We start from the raw sequence: 24,548 nt of genomic DNA, 5'->3' as shown, positions 1-24,548 counted from the left end.
CGCCGCTACCTAGCTACGAGCACTCATAACCCGCCGAGATAGGGCCTGATCTGCTCCTCGGTCCAGTCCCAGAATCTAGCAGTGCCCCCCGTCCCGCCCTCTGATTCGCGCCGCATGGCGTTTTGCAAATCCTCACGTAAGGGGTACATTCGGCCGAAGGGAGCAACTACTACAGCGTCAGTCTCTCTACCCAGATGTTGTAAAGTAAATAGGCTAGGCTAGGCTACGAGGATCACTCACCCCAGCTACTACCGGCCCTTTCCATCGCCACCACCACGTCGGACGAGAAGGCGGCGAATAACTCGGTATAAGCCCCCAGCAAGGGCGGGTAGCCAACCAGCCGGGCCACGGTTTTGAGCACGAGGCCCTGGTGGCGCGGCAACTCCGAGGTCAGGTTGCCCGGGTTGATCGCAACGCTAACAATGCCGTCGTCGCGATGCCGTCTCGCATACTCGACGGCCAGCGCCCAGACGCCCACCTTGCTGATGCCGTACCGCTCCGTCCCGGGCTTGGGGACGTGGTAGTCAAGGTTGTCGAGCGGGACGCCGACGTTGGGCTGCGCAAACAGCTCCAGGGCGAACGACGAGAGCCATACGACGCGCACTGCGCCCGAACTCGTCCCAGACTTCGCGGTGGTGGCGAGCACGGGCGTTAGCAGCTTGGTGAAGAGCAGGGTCCCGATGCAGTTGACGCCGAGGGCCAACTCGTAGCCCTGGGCCGTCTGGGGCGGCGGCTCGGCCGACGACGACACCATGACGCCCGCGTTGTTGAAGAGTACGTCGAGCCTGTCCTCCCGCGTCAGGAAGTCGCGCGCCGCGTCCCGGACATGGTTCAAATCGCTTAGGTCCAGGGGCAGGAATTCCAACGATCCCCTCGACGCCGGGACCGAGCCCGTGAGGTCCTGAATCGCGCTCCGCGCCTTGTCTTCATTCCTTGCCGCGACGTAGACCCGGGCGTTTTTCGAGTAGAGAATCCGGGCGACCTCTTTGCCGATGCCCGTGTTGGAGCCCGTGACGATGCAGACCTTATCCGTGAGATCCGGGACGTCTTTGTCCGTGAACGTGGGCTTGGGCGGATGGAAGTGTGTCCAGGTGGTCGACAACGAGGGCGCCATCGCGGCGGTTGTCTGTCTGACTCTGAGTATGGCCTGAGTACCTGAGTAAGATAGGATGGAGGACAGGACAGAGAGATGCAAGGTTCCGTATGCTATGCTTCGCAACAACACATGGTCTTTGCCGGCATGTGCATCACTTCGGCTCATGCAACATCAAACACTCGGTCCGTGGCTCTGCATCTCTGGCGGATAGCGGACAGGGCAATTCCCGCCGATGCTGTCGAGTGCATGGCGGAGAACCTGAGACTTCCGTAGGCAAGCCGCTTCCAATCCGATCGGCTGCCGGTTCGGAACTTCGGATTCGACTTCCCCTAGGGGCTGTTGATCCGAATCGGCGTCGGGTTACTAACACAGAATTAAATTGACTGTTGTAGACTGGTGCGGAAGCGGGAGCTGCGAGTGCGTATCGGCACGACGCGGTCCATCCCTCCACCATCCATGCGCCCGCATGCGGCTTGATAGTACCGGTAGTCATCAGGGCCAGTCGCGGCACAGAAAACCTCGGTCCGTTAAGTCCGGCATACCACCACCACAGACTTAGCGCCGGCTGTCAGCCAGATGCCCCCCCTCCAGTCCGTGGGGGGCAGCCGGATGCCGCGTCGGCTTACCGTCGCACCGTCGCGCAGTGGCGAAGATGCGCACCGATTCGGACGGCTCGGAACAAGTATGCTCTGCAATTCAAGGGACGCGGATTTGACTGGTGCCCTCGGACGTCAACCCGATGCCTATATGCACTGTTGCATTGCGAAGCGGACGAAGGAGCACGTGGTAACTACGAGTAGTATGTAAACAGCCTGGCAACCACTACACATGTACTAGGTCCGCAGTAAGCCCGCTGCATAAGACACCACCAGACCCACTCACTCACCTTGTGCCGCGATCCCGTCCTTGGGTCTGTCAGAGGAGAGCATAAAATGGAAGAGAATACGCCCCTGTCGGTGCATGTCAAGATAACCGTAGACCCCGCCAAGTCCGAGGCCTTTCTCGCCGTCCTGCGCCCGCTCTTCGAAAAGGTGACGGCAGAGCCCCTCAATATTTTCTGCGAGGTGTACCGCGACGAGAAGAATCCCGGCGTGTTCCGCATTGTCGAGAACTGGAACGCCAGTCTGGATTACATGATGAATGTGAGTGAAGTTCCCATTGTGAATCGGATGAAGAGAGGAACAACTGCACTTACGTACGGATTAGTCTTCTAACACGCTTGCCGCATGACAGGTGCAGGTGAAAAAGGACTACTACAAACCCTATCGCGAGGCAACCGAGTCGTTGTTCATCAAGCCGCAAGAGGCCGAGATTCTAAGTCGGATGCCCGGTACAGACTGGGCAAGTGCCAAGAGGGAGTTCTACCCAGAAAGGGGTTGATACATGATAGTGATAGGGTCCAACAGGGAATATACATTCTGCTATGTGTAGCGCAGCAATGCTAGAGGGGCGATTAGGACCGCGCCTTCTATAGTATCGGCTGATGGGATTTTCTTGTATTTTGAGCTATCTCAGAAACACACCATAACCATCGACATTGGGAAATCTATGCCCATCACACCCTAAATAAAGGCTAAGCCTCCAGCGGCGGCGAGTCACCAAAGTAGTAGTCGGTCAAGATGGCACCCTCCCTCCCTCCGGCCACCTTGTCCGCAAGCAGCCGAATGGCCTTCTCCTCCTCGGCCGTCAGCACCACCTGCAGGGCACCGAGGTTTTCGGCCAGCCTCTCGGGATTCCGCGTGCCGGGGATCGGGAAGATGTCGTCGCCCTGGGCCAGCAGCCAGGCGAGGGCCAGCTGCGCCGTGCTGACGCCCTTGTGGCCGGCAATCTCGGACAGCTTGTTGACGAGCGCCAGGTTGGCGTCGAGGTTCTCCTGCGAGAAGCGGGGCGCAAAGGCGGCGCGCATGTCGCCCGGCTTGGACACGTCCGACACGGAGCGGATGGCGCCGCCCAGCATACCCTTGCCCAGCGGGCTATAGGCCACCACGGCAATGCCCAGCTCGCGGCACGTCGACAGCAGCGCGTGCTGGGGCGCCTCGATGTCCAGGCTGAAGGCGCTGTACTCCATCTGCACGCACGCGACCGGCTCCACGGCGTGCGCCCGCCGCAGCGCCGACGCGCTGCACTCGCTCAGGCCGATGTGCCGGATCTTACCCGCCCGCTTCAGCTCGGCCAGCGCCGCCATGGTCTTCTCGATCGGCGTCACCTTGTCGAGCCGGTGCAGGTAGTACAGGTCCACGTACGACGTGCCCAGCCGCTGCAGCGACCGCTCGATCGCCTGCCGCGCGTATTCGGGCGACGTGTCGATGCCGTGCTCGCCCTTCTCGCTGCGTCGGTAGCCAAACTTGGTCGCCAGGAAGATGGAGCCGCGCTTGTCCGGGTTGGCCGCGAACCACTTGCCAAGCAGATCTTCCGAGTCGTGGTACATGTCGGCTGAACGCGATTTCCGTCAATGATGAAATGAGTTAATGAATAAATCGCAAGGGGGAGGGGCTCCACCTACCCGTGTCCCAGAACGTCTCCCCCATCTCGTACGCCTTATCGAGGAACGCGAGACGCTCGGCATCAGGCTTGGGCACGCCGTGCGCGCTGCTCAAACCCATCAGGCCGAGCCCTATGCGCGGTACGAGGGGCCCGTTCTTGCCCAGGGGTCGGGTGGCTAGCTTTACAGCGACGCTCATTGTGATGGTAAAACAGAGCTGGTGTTGAAAAACTGTCAGATGCAGTTGTCGTTAGTCGAGGTTGTGAAGAGCAATCCACAGGACGCAGGTTGCGACTGCCAAAGGCAAGATATAATAGTTGGAGTTCTGCGGAACTTCGTCTTTGGTCGTCTTGCGCCCTCCCATTGCTCCACCATCGCAGCCCCCCTGATCTTGTTTGTGTGTTCTTTTGGCCGCACACACACAGCTTATTTTGTGCAACCTGTCTGTTCTTGACCGGCGGACTTAATGGATATAACGGGCGAAGTAATCCGATTGGTGTCGATGTCAAATGGCTGAGACGCGGCACACACCGACAAAGGACGCGCCGGAATGGGTGGACGGAGATAGAGCCGAAGACTCGGGCTCGCACGTTACACGGACCGCACAGGTGAACAATGCGAAAAAGTTAGGTATGGACGGCGGTGTCGACGGGCGCCAACAACTTCCCGAAGCCGCGATGCATTGCAAAGCGAGTCCCTTGTAAGGGACGAAACACTCGGAAACAGGGAATGGCGAGTGTGACAAACGACCGTCACAAACTGTGATCCTTCCCACAAATTAATTATCCCATACTCAAGTAGGTGGTGTCACCTTCGAGCCCAGTGGTATTTTCCAAGGAGCGCCAGAGAACTCCTTACCGATAGAGAGCAGCCCAAGTGCAGCAAGCCGGCGATCTGGAAGGTGAAGTCTAGATACGATAGCGAACGAGACATATACGGCAGAAATGCATGCTGTCAAGCTCGACAGAGTTTTCGAACATTGGTAGGTGTAGACGTATGGTTCGATTTCAGTCTCCTTTACTGGATTGCCCTTCTGATCCTGGAATATAAGGCCCAAAAAGAGTCATGAAGGACTTCTTACCTCTATCCAGTACAATCAGCCACCGTGCCATGGCGGACGCCCATCGCCGCAGCCTGCCTGATGGCATCCACATACCTAGTGTTCATCCTGGAACGGCGATCCGGTTCAGGGGAGGGCAGCTCCGGGAACACGTTCTACACTTTTTGCGAGTTTTTGTCGATGTCAAACAGCTTTGCGACGTGGAGTACGGAAAGCCACACCTACCCCGGGCTCGTCATCATAGAGTTCAGATCATCGTCCAGCGAGCTGCGCAGTTTAGCGTCATCCATTGGCGCCGCCTCCGTAATACGTCCGAAGCCGGGAGAAGTGGAAGCCCCTGGCCCTGGATGGGAGCAAGGCCGACTTGGCCAACAATGCGGCGCAGCCTCTGAGGCCGCCACAGGGCGAGAATCTCGAATACGTCGGCATCTGTTGGCACGCGTGGAGACGGCAAGACAAAAAGCTCCGGGTCAAACATCTTCCCTCCTCCTTGATGTAGCCCTCCCCCAGCTGCCGCCGCTGCTCGTCGGTGCTCAACTCGGGTGAATGGTTCCAGTTACGTTAAAGCTGTTGTTGGCTACCGTCGAGTGTTGAATGTAATGGATGAACATTTATAATCAGATAACTACTGCTCTACCGGTAGAGCGTCCCATGCAAGTGTGGCTATCTCGTAGTCGGTCCTCATCTCGTTAACAAATAAGCCGAGGGAATGAGGAAGGTAAGAGCCCAACAGGGAAGTCTCGGAGACGGATGCGAGAGTCAAGTTGAGTTTCGGAAGCCAAGGGGAGGAAGCTTGAACAATCGCTTCCTTATGCTACAGTACGTGTCCAAAAGTCTGGAGCACCCCGCACCAACCACCCCGCGCCACACGATTTTTGACATCATGACCAAGACACCTATCCTACAATAACGTTCCACCAGATGAATTTCTAGCAATGCAGATATATATAGTTTAAAGCCCTGGTTCTAGCCATTAATATTTTGTATACCAACCCCTGGCTTTCTTGACTGCAGCCAATCGCCGGGGTATTGAGTCGACCAGCCTGTCAATCTGAGCCTGGTCAATTGACCACCAACAACGCCGAAGACATCTAGTAAACTCAGCAACATCCACGTGGTTCTTCTTGAGTAACCAGATATCTGGATATTCCTGCTTCATCCTCCGTTTCAATAGAGCCCACATATGCTCAATAGGGTTAAGATCTGGGCTATGAGCAGGCCAGTCTTCAAGGACCTCAATCATATGATTTAGGAGCCACTCGGTCGAGGATAACGATGTATGGACCCGGGCGTTATCCTGCTGGAAATGCCTTGTACCATCGTAAACTGGAAGAAGGCCCTTTTCCAATGCCCACTGATAGCTCCAAGAGCTATATCCCCCTTTTTGCGGTGGTTGATAGTCACGTTCCATGACTATAAGGTCAGTCCTCCCCCCTTTCCAGATTCCTGCCCAGATCATAATCGAGATAGTGCCTTTACCATGACTTTGTATATTAACAAAGTTCTTATCCCATTTTTGAGAAGGGAACCGGAATGCCCAAGCTGCTGGGCTACTTGAATTGTTCTGGCAAGACGATTCGTCGGTGAAGATAGACTAGAGGTTGGTCAGTAGATTCAAGGGTAAACTTCAGAGTCACTTACTCGCATTAGCACCTCGAGATTCTCTAACCAAAGATAAGCAAACTTATATCTAGCCATTGCTATAGCCTTTGTCAATGGAATTCTCTTTTGTGCACGCCACTTGCGCATTCGATGATGGCGGAGAACTCGGCGCACTGTTGATCGAGAGATCCGAGCATCAACTATATTAGTGAGCAGTTGCGTTGTAAGGCAGGGCTTCCGCTTTGCAAGTTGGATGATGTACCGCTTCTCCCGACGCGTAAGAATCTCTGGCCGGCCAGTTCTAGGCTTGGATTCAAAGGTGGTAGAAGATTCGAAGCGTTGAAGTGATAGTTGGACTGCACGACGGCTGATGGAAAACGCGTTGGCAACAGCCGTCTGGCTAGCCCCCGCTGCGACGGCACCAGCAATGGCTGCACGTGCAGCTGGTGATAACTCCTGGCCAGGCTGACGGCCGACCGTCAATTTGGCACCAAGCTCGGCCAAATTGAACATGGTGGGCTGTATTTCTGTTGGTTGGAAGGTTGATGATGGGGGGTGTCGTGTCGCGATGCGCGTTTAATTAATGTGGGGTGCTCCAGACTTTTGGACACGTACTGTATATACCTGTGTAAAATACGCATTCCTCTACTACTACTGTAGTTTAACTCTCGGGCTTAACTGATGCTTCGTTGTCTAGACTCTTGGCAGCCGGTGGCAGTGCATCAGCAACCCCGCTACTGCGTTCGAAACTTCGAATCGACCCCTCAACAAATCAATCCTTTATAAACAACCGTGCCGATTCCAACACATCTCGATAAGTAAAGAATCCGCTTGACAGACACCACGATGGCTGATTCCGCAACCTCAAAGCTCTCATCACGTATGGCCCGACTTAATCCCTTCAAGAGCAAGAGCATGTCAAGGCGCGAAGAGGACGATGAGGACATCGGCCAAGAGATCGACGCCGATACCTTGGCCGGGGGCGGCCACAGCGCGTTCCAAACTGACATCACGCTGCGCCGGCTGCGTGTCAGCGAGGCACTGAAGTGCTTCCTTTCCCACGAAGGGGTCCTGAATGAGGACGATGCCGAAGGACTGGGCGCCCTCCTCGACAAGCCCATAGTCTCGCCGCCGGCCCATCTCATCGACCGATCTCACCCTCTGCCAGAGTATTACATCAGCTCCAGCCACAACACATACCTTATGGCCCATCAACTCTACGGTACGTCATCTGCTGCAGCCTATGAGACCACGCTTAGGGCGGGGGCGCGCTGCATCGAGATCGACGCCTGGTAAGTATCCATCGTCCTCCAAACGAACACGCACACCCCGGAATTTCCGTGGAGAAAGCCGCGGTTTGTTGACGCCTGCCGAAGGGACAATCCCGACGATCCCAAAGAGCCAAAAGTCACGCACGGTAATTAGAAATGCTTTTCTGGCTTATCATGTCCAGTTGCACCAGCTCACGGGATTGTTGTAGGTTACACACTGGTCTCCAATATCCCCTTCCGAGCCGTCTGTGAGACAGTCCGCGATGTGGTTGACCTAGAGGCCACGAGCCCTCCGGTCCAGGGCTATTCGCCAGCCCCGATCCTCGTGTCACTGGAGAACCATTGCGACCATAGCGGGCAACTGCGGTTGGTCCAGATCATGAAGCAGGTATGGGGCGATCGCTTGCTTAGCGCGCCGGTTCGCGAGAAAGGCCACGAAGAACAGGAGGGCGGAGAACCGGTGCGGCTCGAGGAGCTGGGCAGCAAGATTGCCGTCATCGTCGAGTACCACCTCCCCGACGAGGCCGATGACTCGAGCGACTCGTCCGACTCCAGCTCCTCCAGCGACTCGGAGGAGGAGGAGAAGCAGGCGCGCAAGAAGTACAAGACGAAGAAGAAAGCCGCCCCGCCGCCCATCATCGTGCCGGAACTGGCCGAGCTTGGTGTCTATGCGCAATCGGTCAAGCCGCGCGACACGTCTTGGTTCACGGACGGCAAGATCAAGGACGGCCCGCCTCGGCATCACCTCGTCAACATGTCCGAGTCTCGCGTGGCGTCGCACATGACCGAGCATGCGGTCGAGATCGCGCAGCATAACGCCCGACATCTGATGCGCGTCTTCCCCAAGGGCACCCGCATCTCCTCCCACAACCTTTCCCCGATCACGTTCTGGGCCATTGGCGCCCAGATCTGCGCCCTCAACTGGCAGGTCTTTGGCGCAAGCATGCAGCTCAACGATGCCCTTTTTGCCGGCACCCCGGGATATGTCCTGAAGCCGGCCGCCCTTCGCCCCGGCGGCAGCGGTAACCCTTCCTCGCAGGCTCCCCGCAAAATGCTCCAGCTCCGCGTGGCCGGGGCTACCGACATTCCCCTCCCCGAGGGCCGCGACGTGGACGAGATCAAACCCTACTTGACCTGCACACTGCTCCAGCCGGGAAGCGGGCCAGATCCGATCAAGGTCAAGCGCAAGACGGCACCATACCATAGGCGGAGGATTGCGCCGCTGCCCTTCCTTGGCCTCGGCCGTGGTGAGCGCGGGAACCCTGAAAACACGGACCCCGTGTGGGACGAGACCCTGGAGTGGGAATTCGTCGACGATGAGCTGGTCTTTGTGAGGATGCTCATTAAGAGCGACGACAGCTTCTCGAGCAACCCCATTCTAGCCGTCTCGGCTGTCCGGCTGGTCTATGTTGAGCCGGGTTGGAGATTTGTCCGCATGCTGGATCTTCGGGGACACGAGACACAATGCTCGCTGTTGGTCAAGTTCGAGGTTCGGGATGTATAGGTACTAGAGTAGATAACCTGACTGAGCGCTCAAAATGCAATGGTTTGTTGAACGGGACAAACACTGTTACAGTTAAAGCGAAGTACTCGGGACTAAGCCAGTATTGCGACCGCGTTGCGACTCCCAAGTACGGAGAGCAGGCATCGGCCTTTGATGTCGTCACCCTTGGTGAGTATACCCATGCGTTTCAAGGTCCCTAAGGCATAGGTACTTAAACAATGGTAAAATATTTCTAGCCAGGTATTGCGTGGTTTCTATTACTGCTCCTTCTTTGTTAGCTTCCGAATGGCATGACCCGTTTGCGGCATTATAAGGGCCACCTTGAGATGAACAAAGAAGAAGTTCTGGGAACATAACCGCGCGATTATCTCCATGGCTTAGTCACCGCATTATTGGCACGAATGCCTCAAAGGTTACGGAAATATCTCATTCTGCTGGGACCATAGAGAAAAGGCAGGAACTTTGCCCACTCACCAATTCCGAATCAGGGGCTCCGGCAGCCCTCGCGGCCCACCAAAATCACTTTTGTTCAGGATAGTGATATCACCACGGCTACTCCTACGCAGTGCCGCGGTGGACATGTCTCTCAAGAACCATCTGTCCTCCGACGAATCGTATCTACGTAGGTGGATGAGGAGGACTACCTACTGTAGCTAATGGGTGTTTGGTTTGATAAGGATGAGTTCGAGAAACAAAGGCACAGAGTAGTTTGTGGCACGTAGTAAGGAGTCGGAAGATATAAGATACAACAGCATTCTTTGTCTCGAACGCAAAACATAGCAACTCTTTGATCATCGCACTCTGCCACACCTCACATCAGACGGCCGCGCCAATAAAAGGGCTACTAAACCGCTCTCCCTAGTTTCCCGTTGACACCACGCCTTCGTCTTCCCTGGCACGCTACCCTGACTTCCGCATCGAAATCACTCGGAAGCTCTCCACTCCCTCGACGGTTCAATACCTACCCAGCGAACTAAACAATTACTGTCCTCAAAACTCCAACACTGCACCCTTCACCTCACACAGGAGCTCCACAGAGCACCAACAGGATAATCAAGTTCGCTGTCAGTTGACGGGAGGATCTGTCTCCTCACCTGCTTACAGCACCTCAGATCATCTCACATAGCACTCGGCATCTATTGTGAGGATGACATCTCGTTCGGCCCCAGGTCTTCCTTCATCAACGTCGTTATCCGAATTGCCTTATACCCCAGAGACCAGCCCCAACCCTCAGAGAACTGCAGCCGACGCCGATTCCGCTCCTAAGAAGGAAGAATCGAAGGCTAAAGAAGGTTGCAAAGCTTGTTGCGAGTGCCTGTTCTGTCTCTGTTGCCCGCTATGCTTCATGTACAAAGCGGTCTGGGATATAATGTCTTCTTAGTAGTTGGTACTATATACGGTCCATTTCCCTCTCCTTCTCCATCGTCGGGTCCCTAACCATCTACAGCGCGAACACCATCTACATCAGCAACCTCCGAACTCAAGGAGTCTTAATCTTCACGGCACGCACAGTCTCCGAGGCACAGAATTGATTCAAGTAAGCCTGTGTGGCTATGGCCCTGCTAAAAGGAGCATGGAACTGTGGTCGTTATTGCCATTCTTAGCTAGTGGGTGTGGGATGACTATTTCTATGGCTCCTGCCAGCCCTCCCGGCACTTGGAAGAATCAACAAACTTTCTCCCGTTTTCCATGGTGCCTACTACAAGAAATGAGGACGTACCAGCCACGCTTGCCCGTTGGTTTTCCTGATCTTTATCTTGGCCTGCTGAAGGTCCTTTTACGGTTTTACCTCTTTCGAGGTCCTTTTTTAGCTCTTCGGAGGTCTTCTTTTCTGCATAGCGCAACTTTTGCCCACCTTCCATGAAACCCAGGACAAATCCGTTTTGGTACAAACTTGTGGTACAAACTTGATTTGTATTCTTTTCGCTGCCGCCTCCCAACTGATACTGTTCATCTTGAGCATCTGCTGAGATGACCATAATGCGGAATTCCTCGGGATGCTTCCTCGATGATGATGAGCATCCATTCCCGCCCTCCCCGCTGCTGGGATCGCATATTCAACCAGCCATTTCTAAAAAGGTATCAGACCATTTGTTCTCGAAATCCCCAACAAATGATTCTGTTTACCCACCCGACTGTATGGGTGAAGAGTTGCTGTTTCCCAGCAAGTCGGCCCCCCCACCCCCCCTCCCAACCCCAATAGGTCTATACCTGTCCCACTCGAGATCGAGCCACTCCTGCCGTCCTAGGCTTTCCAACAAACTCATGACCTCCTCGCCGGGTCTCCAGTCGCCAACCTGCCACTGCACCACCGGTGGCGTTGGTACCGCAGCAGCAGCATCACCGTCCTTCTGCTTCTTACTACCACGCGCAGCAATGGACTTTGCACCCCATCTGTGGCCCTTTCTGATCGGCGGGCCATATTCCTCCACTTCTCTGTCGTCTGACAGGTCCCACCACTGTAAATCTCTGCGTCCTGCAGGCTCCGCATATTGTCGCGAGTCAGAGACTTCGCAAACGCCGCAAGCAGGGGCTCGATTTGCTCCCTGCAGGGCTCAGTGCGGAACATGTTTAGATCGTAATCGTACCCGTCGTCCGGGTTGTCGCCGTACTCGGCGTGGAGGTCCATGTCCCCGTCCGTGTCGGTTTCGCGAGGGTAGTGTTCTATGTCTGAGATCTTATACCCTCCTTTGTTCAGAGTCGTGCGGATCCTCGCCACCGCGGCCGACAAAGTACCACCGGCCGTCTGGACGGAGGGAATGGAGCTCGAGGAGCCGGAATCGCCGCATCTGTGACCACTGCTGGTCGGTTGATGCCTTGAAACTGGGGAACGGGTCTGAAGTGACCATGGCACGCACTTCGAACAGGCTTAGCTGCGCACCGAGCTTGCACTTAAAAATTGTACATTCTGATAAAGAGTATCAAGCTAAGCGTTTAGAGGCTATTATGAACTATAATAATAGCGATAAAAAACAAGAAGACTTAAAGCGTTTTTCACAGGCCGACAAACACCGGGTCTTTATCCGCGGGATGGATCAGGCTCGGCTGGGTCACCGACTGGTCATGCTTAGGGAGCAATGGGCCGCTCCCACAACCAGGGGGCATTCCACTCTTGGACAGCCGGCAGGTGGACGAGGCACTGCAGCGTCACGAGGGGAGACAGAAGGCGTATGTCTGTCGCATTTTCGGCGCCGGTGCCGTTCGACATTGACTTGATGGTCAGGCTGCTCACAACGGGTAGATTTGGCAGTGTCTCGGGGTCGTGCCGATGCAGGCGGCGCGAATGACGTCTAAAGCCTACGTCGGCTAGCTAACTCGGGGGCAATGGCAGGAGCACCGACATCGCAGGCCCCTCGCCAACGTGAAAGGTCAGCCATTTGGCTTTCCCGAGAAGGCGGCGAGACGTGGCGATCGCCTTAGTTTTCGGCGTCCGGCTATTTGGGCTGGTCGTCTGGGGTCGGATATGCTCAGGCCCGGCTGACTTGACCGTGCCGTGGTGGTTGAGGTCCGCAGCTTTGTGGGTCGTCGGTCCTCTGTCGCCTCCTCGCTGGTACTGGAAACCCGCCGACGTTTCGCACTCCGCACTGCCGCGCGCTTGGGAGCGTCTGTGAAGTCGGGCGGAGATGGCATGCTGCTGTTCTCTTGGTCTCGCTCGTCAGGGCGTGTGAGTGGTGGCAGGGGCCGCGGGGATCCGCGGTTGGCGAGGATGCCTTGTGAGGGGGTCGGCCGTGCCGGCCGCCGGGTGGTGCGCGGCGTCCGGGGGTATTCGATGATACGGGGCCGAGGCGCTGGCGGAGATGTTGGTTGGACGAGTGCTCCTGCTGGTGCTGGGATGTCTGGCTCAAGCTCAGGAATCGCGTTCCTTGGCGTCGTCAGACCCTGCCCGTTGAATATCCTCACAAGCATCTGAGCCGCAGATGCTCTGCGCGCTGGATCCATTCTGGCCATGGGCTTTAGCTGGTCCCAGCCTTGATGCGCCTGAACGGCTCGTACAATATCAAGGTAGTCCGTGACACCCGGTGGCGGGAAATTGGACTGTGGGTGGATTTCGAGCATTGTAACGAACAGGGACCAAACATCCAGTTTCGGAGTCTGAACACCATGACTATGAACCTCTGGCGCAAGATAGAACATCGTTCCGCAGAAGGTGTTTGCGAGGCGGATGTCGTTTGCGAACCCGAAATCAGCGAGCTCGAAGTGATATTTGTCTTGGCGGAGGCTTTTGTAGAGAATGTTTGGAGGCTTGACATCGCGATGACATAAGTTCTTGAAGACCAGGTAGTCCAGAGCGCTAAGCATCTGCTCCAGAACCTGGGTGCAGAGAGCATCGGAAGGTGTGATATTCTGAACAAGCGAGGCAAGGTTGCCCTCACGCAGGGGCATGAAAATCAACGGCTTGTCGGTGTGGAAGTCCTTTGTCCCGAGACATTCGATTATATGGTTCTATTCAGGGGGCGGTTATTCGACCGGCCAGCAACCGAGCGAAAAGCGGGAGACTCACATGCGAGATCTTCCCCAGGATCTTCATTTCCCTGTAAAGCGCGGCTCGGGAGAGCTCAACGAGCCCTGGACCGTTTTGCCTTTGGAGGTCGACCTCCTTGACCGCAAAGAGATTCCCCGTCTTGACATCCATTGTCTTATACACCTTGCCAAACGCGCCTCCCCCAATCTTGACACGCCGGTATCGGGCTTCGGTGACCAAAGGGGCTTTCGCAGATTGCAGTCTTGTCATATACCACGAATCTGACGTCGAGATGTCGGGACCGACGGAGAGGTCGCGTGATCTGACGTTCTTGAGCCGCATCATAGAGTCTTCGTACTCCCTTATGGCTAAGTCCTTCAGAGCCTGAACGTTGTCCTCGTTCTCGACATCGCGCCAGTGCAATAGGAATTCGTAGACAGGAATGCTGATGACATAGGGTCGGCCATAGAGAATGGCACAATCCCCGGAAATTTGCTGTGACTGTATCCGTCGCTTCTCGACTGTGGTGACGGTGACGGACGACAGATGCTTCGTTCGAACTGAAAGCATGACGACGTGTGTTACGGGATGTATTTCGAAGGCAACATGGACGCGCGAATAGGTCTGGCGGAGAATTAGATCGGCGTTGCGACCAAGTCTGGTGATGACCTGGCCGCCAGAGAACGGAGGGACATGGAAGCCTATTTCAAGCCCGGGCTTCCCGGACTTGGGAGCACTAGGCGAAACAAAACGCCGGTTGTCGGGGTGTTCCAGGGCTTCTTTGGCGGCCTGGTTAGTCGGGACCAGGTGAAAAAGAGTCCTGTCGTTGGCCTTGGAGGCTTGCGTCATGGGAACCATCGCTGAGGTCGGGGGCGTTGAACGACAAGTGGATGTGCCTGCTGCATGTGGCGATCATCCGGCAGTGAAGTTGGGCAGGTTACTAGGTATAACATAACAGGCCAGCTGTGACGGGAGGCAGGGGGCAACAGTTCACCGGCCGGAGTTGGCGAGCTGCTTTCTTTGTCATACATGGGCCAAAACTTATGATACCTGACCAGTAGGCTAGACGGGTAATGCAGCACCTTGACTTGCTGGAACTGTTGGTCAATAATCATATGAGGGGTTGCAATTTGTTTCAAGCAGACCTTTGAATGCGTGCCGGACAAAGAACGGTAGGGCGGGGGGCAACAGTTCACCCGCCGGAGTTGGCGAGCTGCTTTCTTTCTTTGTCATACATGGGCCAAAACTTATGATACCTGACCAGTAGGCTAGACGGGTAATGCAGCACCTTGACTTGCTGGAACCGTTAGTCAACAAATCACACGAGGGGTCGCTACTTGTTTCAAGCAAACCTTTGAAGCGCTTTGAATGCCCGCCGAACAAAGAATGGTGGCACCTGACAGGCTGATGATTGGCTATAAAATGCGCGCGTGAACCACGGAGCTGGTCACTGTTAATAGCCAACGTTTCAATGCGCTCAAACATCAACTGAAGGAGCAGCCTCACGGCCGAAGATCTCTTCCTTCCACAACCTTTCAATCAGCAGGGCCGCGATAACGATGCCGCCGTTTTTTGACAGATCGCAACTGCAGACTGCGATAGCGGCGCGCGCCCTTCCAGCACTCGAACTGCTTGCCGAACAGCCGAACCGGCTTGAACGATCGCTCAACAACCGCTTTGAGCGCGATGATCCGCCGCCTTACGAGTCGTCGAGCGAATCCGAAGCGGAAGAAGCACTGCGTCACCCAATGTTCAGGCGGTCCGAAGACGACGCTCTCGAAGAGTTCAAAGACCTAGTTAGCCAACCCGCGACATCCCATCAGCCGGGCAATGCAGCTCCGCGACAACCTGGCGTACGGCGAGCACGCCACGCCTCCTCCACGCTCCTCTCTTGGGGATGACGCTTCTGCCACCGAGTCCGAGTCATTTATAATCTCAAGACCTTGGTTCATGTACTGGGCCGAGAGCTTCGAATTCATGACTAGGAGTCACCGAATTCCTTGGGACCGACGAGGACACCACGAACCGGAACAAGAGAGCCGGGTGGAAAGATGGTGGAAAGAACGGGGAGAGTGGAAAAGCGACTGGGAGGTACCGGGCTGGAAGTGGCGCCACGAGAGCCCGTCGCCGGAGCCAGAAGACCTGTCGCCCCTTATCACCGACGACATGGACTTCACACCTTCCGAAGTCGATGCCCTTGAAGCCGTTCCGCCACCGTCGCCGCCACCCCCCTGGTATATGCGATCTATCCTGCCGGAGTACGCTGCAAATGACCTTTCGCACCAGTCTTTCATTTTCCAGAACGGCGACGCGGACCGGTTTCCTGACCACGATATACCCAACCACGACATTGCTCCGCTGGACGCAGCCGCTGACGCGGCGGCCGAGCCCGAAGACCAACCCATCCAGGATGCGGAGCCACAGCCCCCCAACCCGCTTCCCCGTCGCCGTGGACGTCCACGCAAACAAAACCAGCCGGCACAGGTTGCGCCAGCGCCGCTACAAGCACCCCGGCGAAGCGCCCGGATAGCTGCAATAGCCGCCAACTTAGTACCGGCAACCCCTACGGTCACGACAGGTCGGAAAGCGAGCAAACGCCCCTCAAGAGCCGTTCCCGCCGCCCCACCACCCCGCAACACGCGGTCGACTGCGGACCCTCCGAAAAAGAGAGGCCGTCCACGGAAGACGCAGGACGCGGGCATCGCAAAAGCGGCTGCTTCCCAAAGCAAGAGGGCGAGGAAGCCCAGCGGCGCGACAGGCACAGCGGCAAAGAAGACGGTCGCGGCTATCGTGGATGCGAGAGAAGGGCGGCGGCGCGCCAGCGGATGTGAAAAGGGGAGCGGTCGTCCCAGGAAGACGCAGCTAGCCGGTTACTGATGACTGAATGATGACAACAGTAACCGTTCACCATTTTGATCTCGCTGCGTTGACGGTGTTGTCCAAATGCTACTTCCTTTACATCCTGCTCGATTGTGTCACTTTAGGCCAATTACACTTCCCACTGCTGAGCCGAGGTCAGCCAAGGGAGCCATTAGGCCTGGCCAAGTCCTTATCCGCTTAATCTTCCACCACCTCGGAGCAGATCACGGGGTTTAGCCAAAACGTTGTGCTGTTGATGCTATGTCGAGGGTTAACATCAACATTAGGGTTCGCTTCTGGGGAGGCACTCGATGGTGAGAATGTCTGCTGCTCTGGTAGTAATGCTTGATCTGTCCCATCCGGGCAACGCCGATCCAACCTGGGGAGCTGAACCGTCAACTTTGGGCAGGACGTACGACGACGTCGACACGTCCACGTGCTATACGCTACCCAGAAAAAGTACGAAATAAACATTGCTGACTTCTTTTTGAATTCGGACTTGAACAAGGACAGTTCCAACGTCCAACTAAGTTAAACGTCATGAATTACGTCGCTAGCTATACAAATCGGCCAGGTGCCAGTACCTATAAGTTTAGTTAACTAACGTTAACTTAAGGAGCCAAATCTCTACGTAATCCAACTTTGCCAAGAGTTGTCAAGTCGGTTCCCGACTTTTCGTTCTGTGCTAACACCGTCGCCGGTTGCCATTTCTGTCTGATGACACTACGACAGACGCGACAAACTTCTACAAGATAATGCGCAAATCAAGTCCACACTCGTTCGTTCCTGACACCGCACCCCCACGCTCATAACGGGCTCCTACAGTCCGGATCGAGACCCCAGCGCCAGCGCCAGTACTGGGCCCGTCTCTCCTCCGCCGTCGCCGCTGCACGAGAAACACGACTATAAGGAGTTCAACAGGCAACTTGATCTACGTCTAATGGGGCTTCTCTACAGAATGGAACTCCGTTTCAATATGTACGGCGAAGTCGCCGGCTATCCGCCCGGTTTCACCCCGCCGGGGGTACACCAGAAGCATCGGAGGGAGACGGAAGCATGGATCGAGCAGATGGAAGCGCCCACTCCATCGGATTGCTCCGACGATGGCGACATCCTCTCCATCCTCAACTTCCCGAGAAGCCTGATTCGTCGGCCGAAGGAGAGGCGCGATGCCGCCAAGCGTCCGGCTTCCCGTCCCGACCGGACCGGCGTTAGCATCAAGAAACAGCTGACTGTGGATACCAAACCACCGCAGGGTCGAATACGCCAGGCAATCCTAGCGCAGGGAGCCCAAGTACTGGAACTGGCTAAGAGGCAGCCTAATAAGGGACAGAGCGAGAAACAACGGGAGAGACAACCCTATGCTCAAAAGCTGCCAGACCCACAACAAGGTGAAAAGCAGCTAGGTGTGAGTCGGTAACATGCCACGTTCCGGGCGCGTTCCAGCTTAAGATACAGAGCCCGGAAAAGGCTCCTTAAGAGCTTTAAGCAAGAGCTAGCGGCCCTGGTTAAAACTCTCGTCCGTTATCGTCAGTACATTCAATTAACTTTTCCTTCTCCCCACCCCCGCCTCCTTCTTATCGGACACAGCAGAGTGCTTGGCAAGGACCGGGGTAATAACTCCTAGGCTACATACCACTATGGGAACCTTTCCAATATACATAAGCAGTAACCTCCCTGATCCGTTCCGTTCTCTCATTAGATCTCTTTTCAGATCAGTTACTTCAATGCACCTATCTTCATCATATGCTACCACTAATCTTTTACCCTTAGGCTTCCCTATAGTGTTACACCTCTCTCCCTCTGCTGGTAACTCTACATATGGTGGAATACGCCACAAGATACCAACGAAGAAGACGACGACGACGACGATATAGATGATGACTATTACGTCGATCGGGGAGAGTAGTCTGCGTGGACCATGCGCGGCAGGCTTTGGCGGGGACCGCAACCAGATCCCTAGGAACCCGGCGATGATTTGCGGGTTAAAAGGGCGGATACAATTCGGACCAACCGTGGGAGTATAATAGACGCTTCGTTTCCTGATTATTAAGTCTTGTAGGGCAAGGAAGGGGCCCGGGGGGGGGGGAGAGACCGAGATGGTTTGCTCGGAGCACAACCTCTAACCGCGATTCTATTAAAAGAAGGGGTGATCTATCAATGAAGCCGTTTTACGGTCCTGAGCATCCTAGCGCCCTATATTTGCGCGTATTGAAAGTGCTGCCACAAAATCTCTTTCGGCCCCTCCTTATTATTCGCATACATGCTTTTATACCGATCACCCATAAGAACCGTTCGGCGTGTTCGTTCACCTTCATCTTCAGTTTTACCATCTTACAGCCTGTAGCCGAGTCTCGGCAGATGCCTTGTGGAAAATCGCTCGGTCTATTACCAAGGGTAGGGTTGGCTGGCAGAGAACCTGGCGAGACCGCTTCCCGCCAATGGTTTCAGGGAGCGAAGGAGATCCATATAGGCATCTATGATGGCGTCCCCGTCCGATATAGTCATCCGTGGGGTGTATACCTCTGTAGTGAAATCGCCGACTTCGGCCCCGACTAGCCGCAGTTTACGCCCGAGAGCGTTGATCTTGTCGCGGAGCCAGTCGATAGTGGCGCACCAGTCCTCCATCGCAGGGTGCCCTACGTGTCGCTAGCTGCGGGGGAAGTATGGAGGGAAGACTAGCTCTAGAAAGCGGAGATAGGCGATGCATCGGGTGGGGATGACGTCTCGTAGAAAGTGCGACGCAGTTAGGGGTTCGTTTGGATAGGGGTAACTCGGGACGACATTTCTTTCTGCGCTTCGATCAAGAAACGGTAAACCCCAGGCGGGCACGGCCCGTTAATCGTAGATGATAAAGCGGTTCCCCGAGAAGAAGACGAGTTCGGCATCCCAAGTTAGGGTGCGGCAGATAAGAAACAGGCTAGGTCCGGGCGGAGCCCAGCACTTCCAAATCGCCGGGAACGAATAGGCCATGTAGCGACGGCGGTTAAAGCAACCGAAGAATGCCAAGGTCCTCCGTAGTCCTAGCACCGAAAGAATTGTCCACGGTGTTCAACGCCGGGCAATTCCTTAGAGTCTGTACAGAACGTGATATATCCCGGGTCCTACCTACTCTGTACAACCTCCCTGCTAGGGACAATGCGGTCAGGATACTTAAGAATGCGCAGGGTTAGTTTGCGTGGCAAACTGGTCAACGTGCCTTGTATCGACGGCTTGAAATATGCGGGAGAAGTAATTCGGCAGGCCTACGAGGTATAGTCCTGGGCCACTTGCTAGAGCCGAACATCCCGGGTCTTGCATAGCCGGATATGGCACCTCTTTAACGGCGGCAGGAGACGGAGCGGCGTAGTAACGCACATGGCGATATCTAGCGCCCGCTCGTCCTAACGGTTAATGTCGCAAACGAAGGCGAGCTGAGGCGCCGCTTTGCAATGTATGATAGACAGGTCGTAGCGGACTGCCAAGCGCTTAGTAGAGATTGAGCTGCCGTGACTCTATCGATATCGTTGCCATAGGTGGGACCAAGTAATGGGGGGCAATATAAGCCGCTATGAAAACGCTTGTAATAGCTCGGACCGGGCAACCATCATCTTCGGCCGCGTAGCGGCAATAGAAGGGATAATAGTCATATTCATTCGCTGAATAGTAGGATGCCGATCAGAAAGGCAGGTTAGAGATGCGAGGAGTGACGAAGTTAGGGCATATAGAGGCTTAAGCGGTTCCGGGTACCTGTGACGGTGGAACCCGCCGTACTATGGCACAGGAGCTCCCACTAGACGCACATCATGTGCGCCTTAGTCAGCCCAAATTGATTAGTCAGCACAAAAATGCATCTAACGTAGCATCAACTCCGCGCCCCTGAACCCCTGAATGCTGCTGCCGTATGCTTCGACGACTATGGCCACCTTCGTAGACGACTGCCTCCCTCCCAAGGGCTTTTTCAAGTCATGCGACGCCTTGTTTGAGTTAATTAACTCGTATACGAAGCCTCGAGGCTATACCTTTATAACTCAACGGTCTTTTCGACAGCCAGACGGCTTTCTAAAGGTCTATTTCGCATACGATCGAAGCCGCCGGCTACCTTCGTCGCTAGAGAGAGATCGCCAGAGAAAAACGACTACTCGAATAACGAATTGCCTCTTTTCAGTCATCGCTAAGGAGTCTAGTAAAGGATGGACTCTAAAGTACCGTCTTAGCCAATACTACGCGACTGTCACGAGGGCCGTCGTTCAAGGCCAGGGTCAAGCCTCTGGTGGTAAACTGACTGCATTGCAAGAATATTGAACTTGCAGGAGGAAAGAAATCCTCGAGACTGCAAGGTAGGCTTTAAATACAGGATGCGAGTAGGTCTGAGCTTGCATGCATGATGTAATGGAACATGCATAATGAATCATCACTTGGTATGATGAATCATTATACATACAAATGATATCATCATCATGGTCGGTGCATTGCACCGTCACAGCGACGTATAATTATAAGCTGAGCCTATACCCGTCTACGCACCCTATCCACCGATAGCTCTAATAGCACGTTATAATTACCAGCGCTCTTAGATACTAGCCTTGCGCCGAAGGAGATTCAAATAGTTATATAGTAAAGTGGCTCTTTAGCGATGCGTTAAGATATCTATAATTATATTATAGAAGTCTAGCAGGACTCTCGTCAAGGCAAGAGCCCTATCTACATACTTATAAACCAGCTTAAGAAAGAAGGCTTCTAGAGCTATATATAGTACGGGCTAGATCGGCATATGACTGCAGTTCTCTTTATATATCCTGTCACGGGCATAACCCGTGCCATGTAGGGTTAGTGTGACGGTGGAACCTACCGTACCATGGCACAGGCCATTGATTGGTCAACCTGGTTGGTGCCCCACCTTCCACATCTGAGCACATGCTCCACATCCTATATTTAGACTTCTTCGCACCTTGCAGTCTTCGAGGATTCCTTTCCTCCTACAAGTTCAATATTCTTGCAATGCAGTCAGTTTACCACCAGAGGCTTGACCCTGGCCTTGAACGACGGCCCTCGTGACAGTTAGGGTTAGAGTAGAGCACGAGGGATGTGGAGCCCTGATCGGGTCCACAGATGCAGTCTGTGCGCAGTGGCCACCTATAGGGACTTCCCTGCGCCACTGCGTCTCCCATCTTCCTTTCCTCGTGCAACCACAATTGCAGTATCATACCCCCAACATTAGCCCCGTGAAATATCCCGACTCTCTCGTCTACTTTTGAGTATACCCTAAAGCCTCCTTTTCGACTATATATATAAGACGAATAAGTATAGTATACCACTCCTCGATATAATTGGTGTAGATACAACTAGGCGCTCCTTTTATATTGCCTTTGCGTTCTCAAGCGGCGAAACTAAAGAAGTTTATATATAGGCTCTCGAGTAGTTGAAGACATTATATAAGCAGTATAACAGAGTCTTTCTATCTATCATCTTAATAGACCAGTGTCTGGCAGTTATAAATATAGCTTCGACTCTCTTTCCGTTAGCAACCTCTATCTATATCTGGCATGCGAATAAGGTGGTTCTTATATAATGCCAGCCTATATTCTAGATAGCCGAGGAATAGGGAGAGTTTTACGCTTTTTGGTTCTTGATTCTTAGCTCGCCAACTAAAGAGATATACAAGGAGCGTCTAAAGGAGTTTGAAAAGAAGTATACCTCAAGAAACCTCGAGTAGATTGATTATATTAAAAAGACGTAGCTTCTACTATATAAGGAGAAGCTTATCTCTATATAGGTTAATCAACAAGCTTATTTTGGGAATATAGCTACCTCTTATATTAAAGGGATTTATATAACGTACATGATAAGCGAGTGACCCAGACAAGCGAATGACCCACTTCCTACACGACGCGACATCTTTGCACTCAACAACAAAATTTCCTCTACCATCCAAAATGCCCTCTACTTCAAAAGAAGGCCAGATAATCTTGGCTCTCCAAGCTCTTCAAAATGACAAGAGTCTAAGCGAACGAGCCGCAGCTAAGATCTATGGGGTTGACCATAGGACACTAGGGCGCCGACGCACTGGCAAGCCTGCACGATACGATCTTCTAGCTAACTCGCGCAAGCTTATAGATCTAGAAGAGAAGGCGATAGTTCAATATGTCAATAAGCTATCTGCACGTATATTCCCGCCTAGGTTGTATGATGTAGAAGATATGGCCAACCAACTATTGTGCGAACGCGACGCGCCCCCTATTGACAAACGCTAGGCTTATAACTTTGTCAAACGCCGGCTAGAGCTCTATACGTAATATATATATAGATACGACTAGTAGAGAGCTAGATTCAAAGATCCAGACGTTATTCGCGAGTGGTTTAGGCTAATGCAGAACACTAAGGCTAAGTATAGTATTGTAGATGACGATATCTATAACTTTGACGAGACCGGGTTTATAATAGGCATTATCTTTACGGGTATGGTTGTTACGACCTTAGATGGCCGGAGCAAGGCTAAGCTGGCCTAGCCTAGCAATCGCGAATAGGCAACAGTGATCCAGGGAGTCAATGCTCTCGGCTGGGCTATCCCTCCGTTCATCATCTTGGCCGCGCAATACTACCTCGTTAACTAGTATATCGAGTACAACCTCCCGGCCAACTGGCGTATTGCAACTACCGAGAACGGCTAGACTACCAACGCAGTAGGCCTTGATTAGATCAAGCACTTCGACTACCATATAGCGCCTCGAACAAAGGGTAAATACCGGTTATTGATCCTCGATGGCCATGAAAGCCACCACTCGACCGAGTTCAAGCTCTACTGCTAGCAGAACAACATTATCACGCTCTACATGCTTCCATATTCCTCCTACCTCCTCCAGCCACTTGATGTTAGCTACTTTAGGCTATTAAAGCAGGCGTATAGTCGCCAGATCGAGGACTTAGTACGCGCGTATATCAACCATATAAGCAAGCTCGAGTTTCTTTATGCCTTTCGTACGGCCTTCTTTGCCTCTATCACCAAGAGGAATATACAGAGCGGTTTTGCAGAGGCTGGCCTTGTGCCATACGATCCAGAGAGGGTGCTTTCAAAGCTAGATATCAAGCTTCGTATACCAATACCCCCAACCTTACGGCCGGGCACTATACAATCTTAGGTCTTCCAGACACCATACAATCTTCGAGAAGCCGAGTCACAGTCAACGCTTATCAAGACTCGCATTGCCAACCATCAAAATAGCTCCCCGACTTCAATATTAGCTGCTATGGACCAGCTTACCAAGGGTACGATAGCTATAATACACCAGGTGGCCCTCCTTTAGGCAGAGGTGTCTTCGCTCCGCAAGGCTAACGAGGCGCTAAGCAAGCGCCAGAGAGCCAAAAAAACACGTATGCGGCTTAAAGGATCACTTACTATGCAGGAGGCACAGGAGGTGGTAAGCTAGGAGGCTATAGGTGGGGAGGCAATGCAAGAAACACAGCTGGATAGTAGTGGTGCTGGTGGGGGTCGTACGAAGGTTCGGTGCTATAGTGTATGCAGCAAGCCTGGTCATAATGCCCGCACTTGCCAGGAGGTTGCAGAAGCATTTGATTCAGCCGTTTCTGATGTAATTGTAGTTGGTTGATAGTTTTATTGTTTTGTAATTGAGGATAATGTTTGTAGGGTAGTAGAGAGTGGGTCATTCGCTTATCTGGGTCACTCGCTTATCATGTACGTTACTCCTTAAATTGTACCTCCGGAGGTCGACTTTCGACCTTTTCGAAGCGTAGAAGGCAATTCGGCTTGCATTGAACAACCAGCTCTCCGAGTTGCAGTCAAACCAAGCAAAGCAGTAGATTCGTATACCTCTTGAGCTTGACAAGGCTCTATATAGGGCTATATAAGGGTAGGTTTTATACAAAGCGCTATAGAAGATTGAGGAGCAAAGGTAGCTGCAGTGGAAAGACTCCCCTCTATCGTCTAACGTATATTATCAGCGAGTGACCCATATCAGCGAGTGACCCAGCTTAACGAATTTAGCAGGGCTGCATTCAAATGTACAATAAGAAATTGATATCGCTCCTAACAATTTTCTTATCAAGGTTTGGCCTGCAGCTCTGCTAAATTCGTTAAGCTAGGTCACTCGCTGATATGGGTCACTCGCTGATAATATACGTTACCTATATAGGCACCTTCACATACGTCTATAGACTCCTATGTATATACATACTAACTATACGCCAAGGCGAGCCTCTTCTTCTTGAAAACTTT

General features: G+C 53.6%; 9 protein-coding genes across 9 annotated transcripts; 4 read left to right on the top strand and 5 right to left on the bottom strand.

Moving 5' to 3' along the window:
• Positions 1–23: 23 nt before the first annotated feature.
• On the bottom strand, positions 24–1,114 carry B0T15DRAFT_488050 (uncharacterized protein; the record flags this gene model as incomplete). Its single annotated transcript, XM_062866471.1, has 2 exons — positions 24–166; positions 241–1,114. 2 exons carry the CDS (start codon positions 1,112–1,114, stop codon positions 24–26), a joined length of 1,017 nt encoding a protein of 338 aa, XP_062725081.1.
• A 531-nt stretch (positions 1,115–1,645) lies between these two features.
• B0T15DRAFT_99 (uncharacterized protein) lies at positions 1,646–2,573 on the top strand. Its single transcript, XM_062871520.1, has 2 exons — positions 1,646–2,238; positions 2,330–2,573. The coding sequence occupies exons 1-2, from the start codon at positions 2,029–2,031 to the stop codon at positions 2,474–2,476; spliced, it is 357 nt and encodes a 118-aa protein (XP_062725080.1). The 5' UTR covers positions 1,646–2,028; the 3' UTR covers positions 2,477–2,573.
• On the bottom strand, positions 2,434–3,890 carry B0T15DRAFT_104 (NADP-dependent oxidoreductase domain-containing protein). Its single transcript, XM_062861401.1, has 2 exons — positions 3,600–3,890; positions 2,434–3,529 (listed from the first exon to the last, which is right to left on the bottom strand). Exons 1-2 carry the CDS (start codon positions 3,775–3,777, stop codon positions 2,670–2,672), a joined length of 1,038 nt encoding a protein of 345 aa, XP_062725079.1. The 5' UTR covers positions 3,778–3,890; the 3' UTR covers positions 2,434–2,669.
• Positions 3,891–6,920: 3,030 nt separating this feature from the next.
• B0T15DRAFT_515161 (1-phosphatidylinositol-4,5-bisphosphate phosphodiesterase delta-3) lies at positions 6,921–9,185 on the top strand. The gene is made up of 3 exons (XM_062868166.1): positions 6,921–7,532; positions 7,617–7,657; positions 7,721–9,185. The coding sequence occupies exons 1-3, from the start codon at positions 7,087–7,089 to the stop codon at positions 9,013–9,015; spliced, it is 1,782 nt and encodes a 593-aa protein (XP_062725078.1). The 5' UTR covers positions 6,921–7,086; the 3' UTR covers positions 9,016–9,185.
• A 1,953-nt stretch (positions 9,186–11,138) lies between these two features.
• B0T15DRAFT_488046 (uncharacterized protein) lies at positions 11,139–11,644 on the bottom strand (the record flags this gene model as incomplete). Its single annotated transcript, XM_062866470.1, has 3 exons — positions 11,139–11,169; positions 11,227–11,451; positions 11,526–11,644. 3 exons carry the CDS (start codon positions 11,642–11,644, stop codon positions 11,139–11,141), a joined length of 375 nt encoding a protein of 124 aa, XP_062725077.1.
• A 10-nt stretch (positions 11,645–11,654) lies between these two features.
• B0T15DRAFT_515156 (uncharacterized protein) lies at positions 11,655–11,878 on the bottom strand. The gene has a single exon (XM_062868165.1). It carries the CDS (start codon positions 11,862–11,864, stop codon positions 11,694–11,696), a length of 171 nt encoding a protein of 56 aa, XP_062725076.1. The 5' UTR covers positions 11,865–11,878; the 3' UTR covers positions 11,655–11,693.
• A 124-nt stretch (positions 11,879–12,002) lies between these two features.
• B0T15DRAFT_515154 (kinase-like domain-containing protein) lies at positions 12,003–14,558 on the bottom strand. Its single transcript, XM_062868164.1, has 2 exons — positions 13,517–14,558; positions 12,003–13,458 (listed from the first exon to the last, which is right to left on the bottom strand). Exons 1-2 carry the CDS (start codon positions 14,333–14,335, stop codon positions 12,385–12,387), a joined length of 1,893 nt encoding a protein of 630 aa, XP_062725075.1. The 5' UTR covers positions 14,336–14,558; the 3' UTR covers positions 12,003–12,384.
• Positions 14,559–14,977: 419 nt separating this feature from the next.
• Positions 14,978–16,368, top strand: B0T15DRAFT_22 (uncharacterized protein). Its single transcript, XM_062862802.1, has one exon. It carries the CDS (start codon positions 15,308–15,310, stop codon positions 16,352–16,354), a length of 1,047 nt encoding a protein of 348 aa, XP_062725074.1. The 5' UTR covers positions 14,978–15,307; the 3' UTR covers positions 16,355–16,368.
• A 627-nt stretch (positions 16,369–16,995) lies between these two features.
• Positions 16,996–18,028, top strand: B0T15DRAFT_515152 (uncharacterized protein). The gene has a single exon (XM_062868163.1). It carries the CDS (start codon positions 17,277–17,279, stop codon positions 17,754–17,756), a length of 480 nt encoding a protein of 159 aa, XP_062725073.1. The 5' UTR covers positions 16,996–17,276; the 3' UTR covers positions 17,757–18,028.
• The last annotated feature ends 6,520 nt before the right edge of the window (positions 18,029–24,548 follow it).

Source organism: Chaetomium strumarium, assembly GCF_033439665.1.
Source record: "Chaetomium strumarium strain CBS 333.67 chromosome Unknown B0T15scaffold_1, whole genome shotgun sequence".
Classification (NCBI taxonomy): Eukaryota; Fungi; Ascomycota; class Sordariomycetes; order Sordariales; family Chaetomiaceae; genus Chaetomium; species Chaetomium strumarium.
Note: the sequence above shows the minus strand (reverse complement) of the source record. Positions and strands in the feature narration are given on the sequence as shown.

Coding starts and splice junctions, on each gene's coding strand:
- B0T15DRAFT_99 (XM_062871520.1), top strand. CDS start 2,029: ATGGAAGAGAATACGCCCCTGTCGGTGCATGTCAAGATAACCGTAGAC. Junction 2,239..2,329: donor GTCTGGATTACATGATGAAT/GTGAGTGAAGTT, acceptor GCCGCATGACAG/GTGCAGGTGAAAAAGGACTA.
- B0T15DRAFT_104 (XM_062861401.1), bottom strand. CDS start 3,777: ATGAGCGTCGCTGTAAAGCTAGCCACCCGACCCCTGGGCAAGAACGGG. Junction 3,530..3,599: donor GGAGACGTTCTGGGACACGG/GTAGGTGGAGCC, acceptor AATCGCGTTCAG/CCGACATGTACCACGACTCG.
- B0T15DRAFT_515161 (XM_062868166.1), top strand. CDS start 7,087: ATGGCTGATTCCGCAACCTCAAAGCTCTCATCACGTATGGCCCGACTT. Junction 7,533..7,616: donor TGCATCGAGATCGACGCCTG/GTAAGTATCCAT, acceptor CGCCTGCCGAAG/GGACAATCCCGACGATCCCA. Junction 7,658..7,720: donor AGAGCCAAAAGTCACGCACG/GTAATTAGAAAT, acceptor GGATTGTTGTAG/GTTACACACTGGTCTCCAAT.
- B0T15DRAFT_515156 (XM_062868165.1), bottom strand. CDS start 11,864: ATGGTCACTTCAGACCCGTTCCCCAGTTTCAAGGCATCAACCGACCAG.
- B0T15DRAFT_515154 (XM_062868164.1), bottom strand. CDS start 14,335: ATGGTTCCCATGACGCAAGCCTCCAAGGCCAACGACAGGACTCTTTTT. Junction 13,459..13,516: donor TCCTGGGGAAGATCTCGCAT/GTGAGTCTCCCG, acceptor CCCCCTGAATAG/AACCATATAATCGAATGTCT.
- B0T15DRAFT_22 (XM_062862802.1), top strand. CDS start 15,308: ATGCAGCTCCGCGACAACCTGGCGTACGGCGAGCACGCCACGCCTCCT.
- B0T15DRAFT_515152 (XM_062868163.1), top strand. CDS start 17,277: ATGGGGCTTCTCTACAGAATGGAACTCCGTTTCAATATGTACGGCGAA.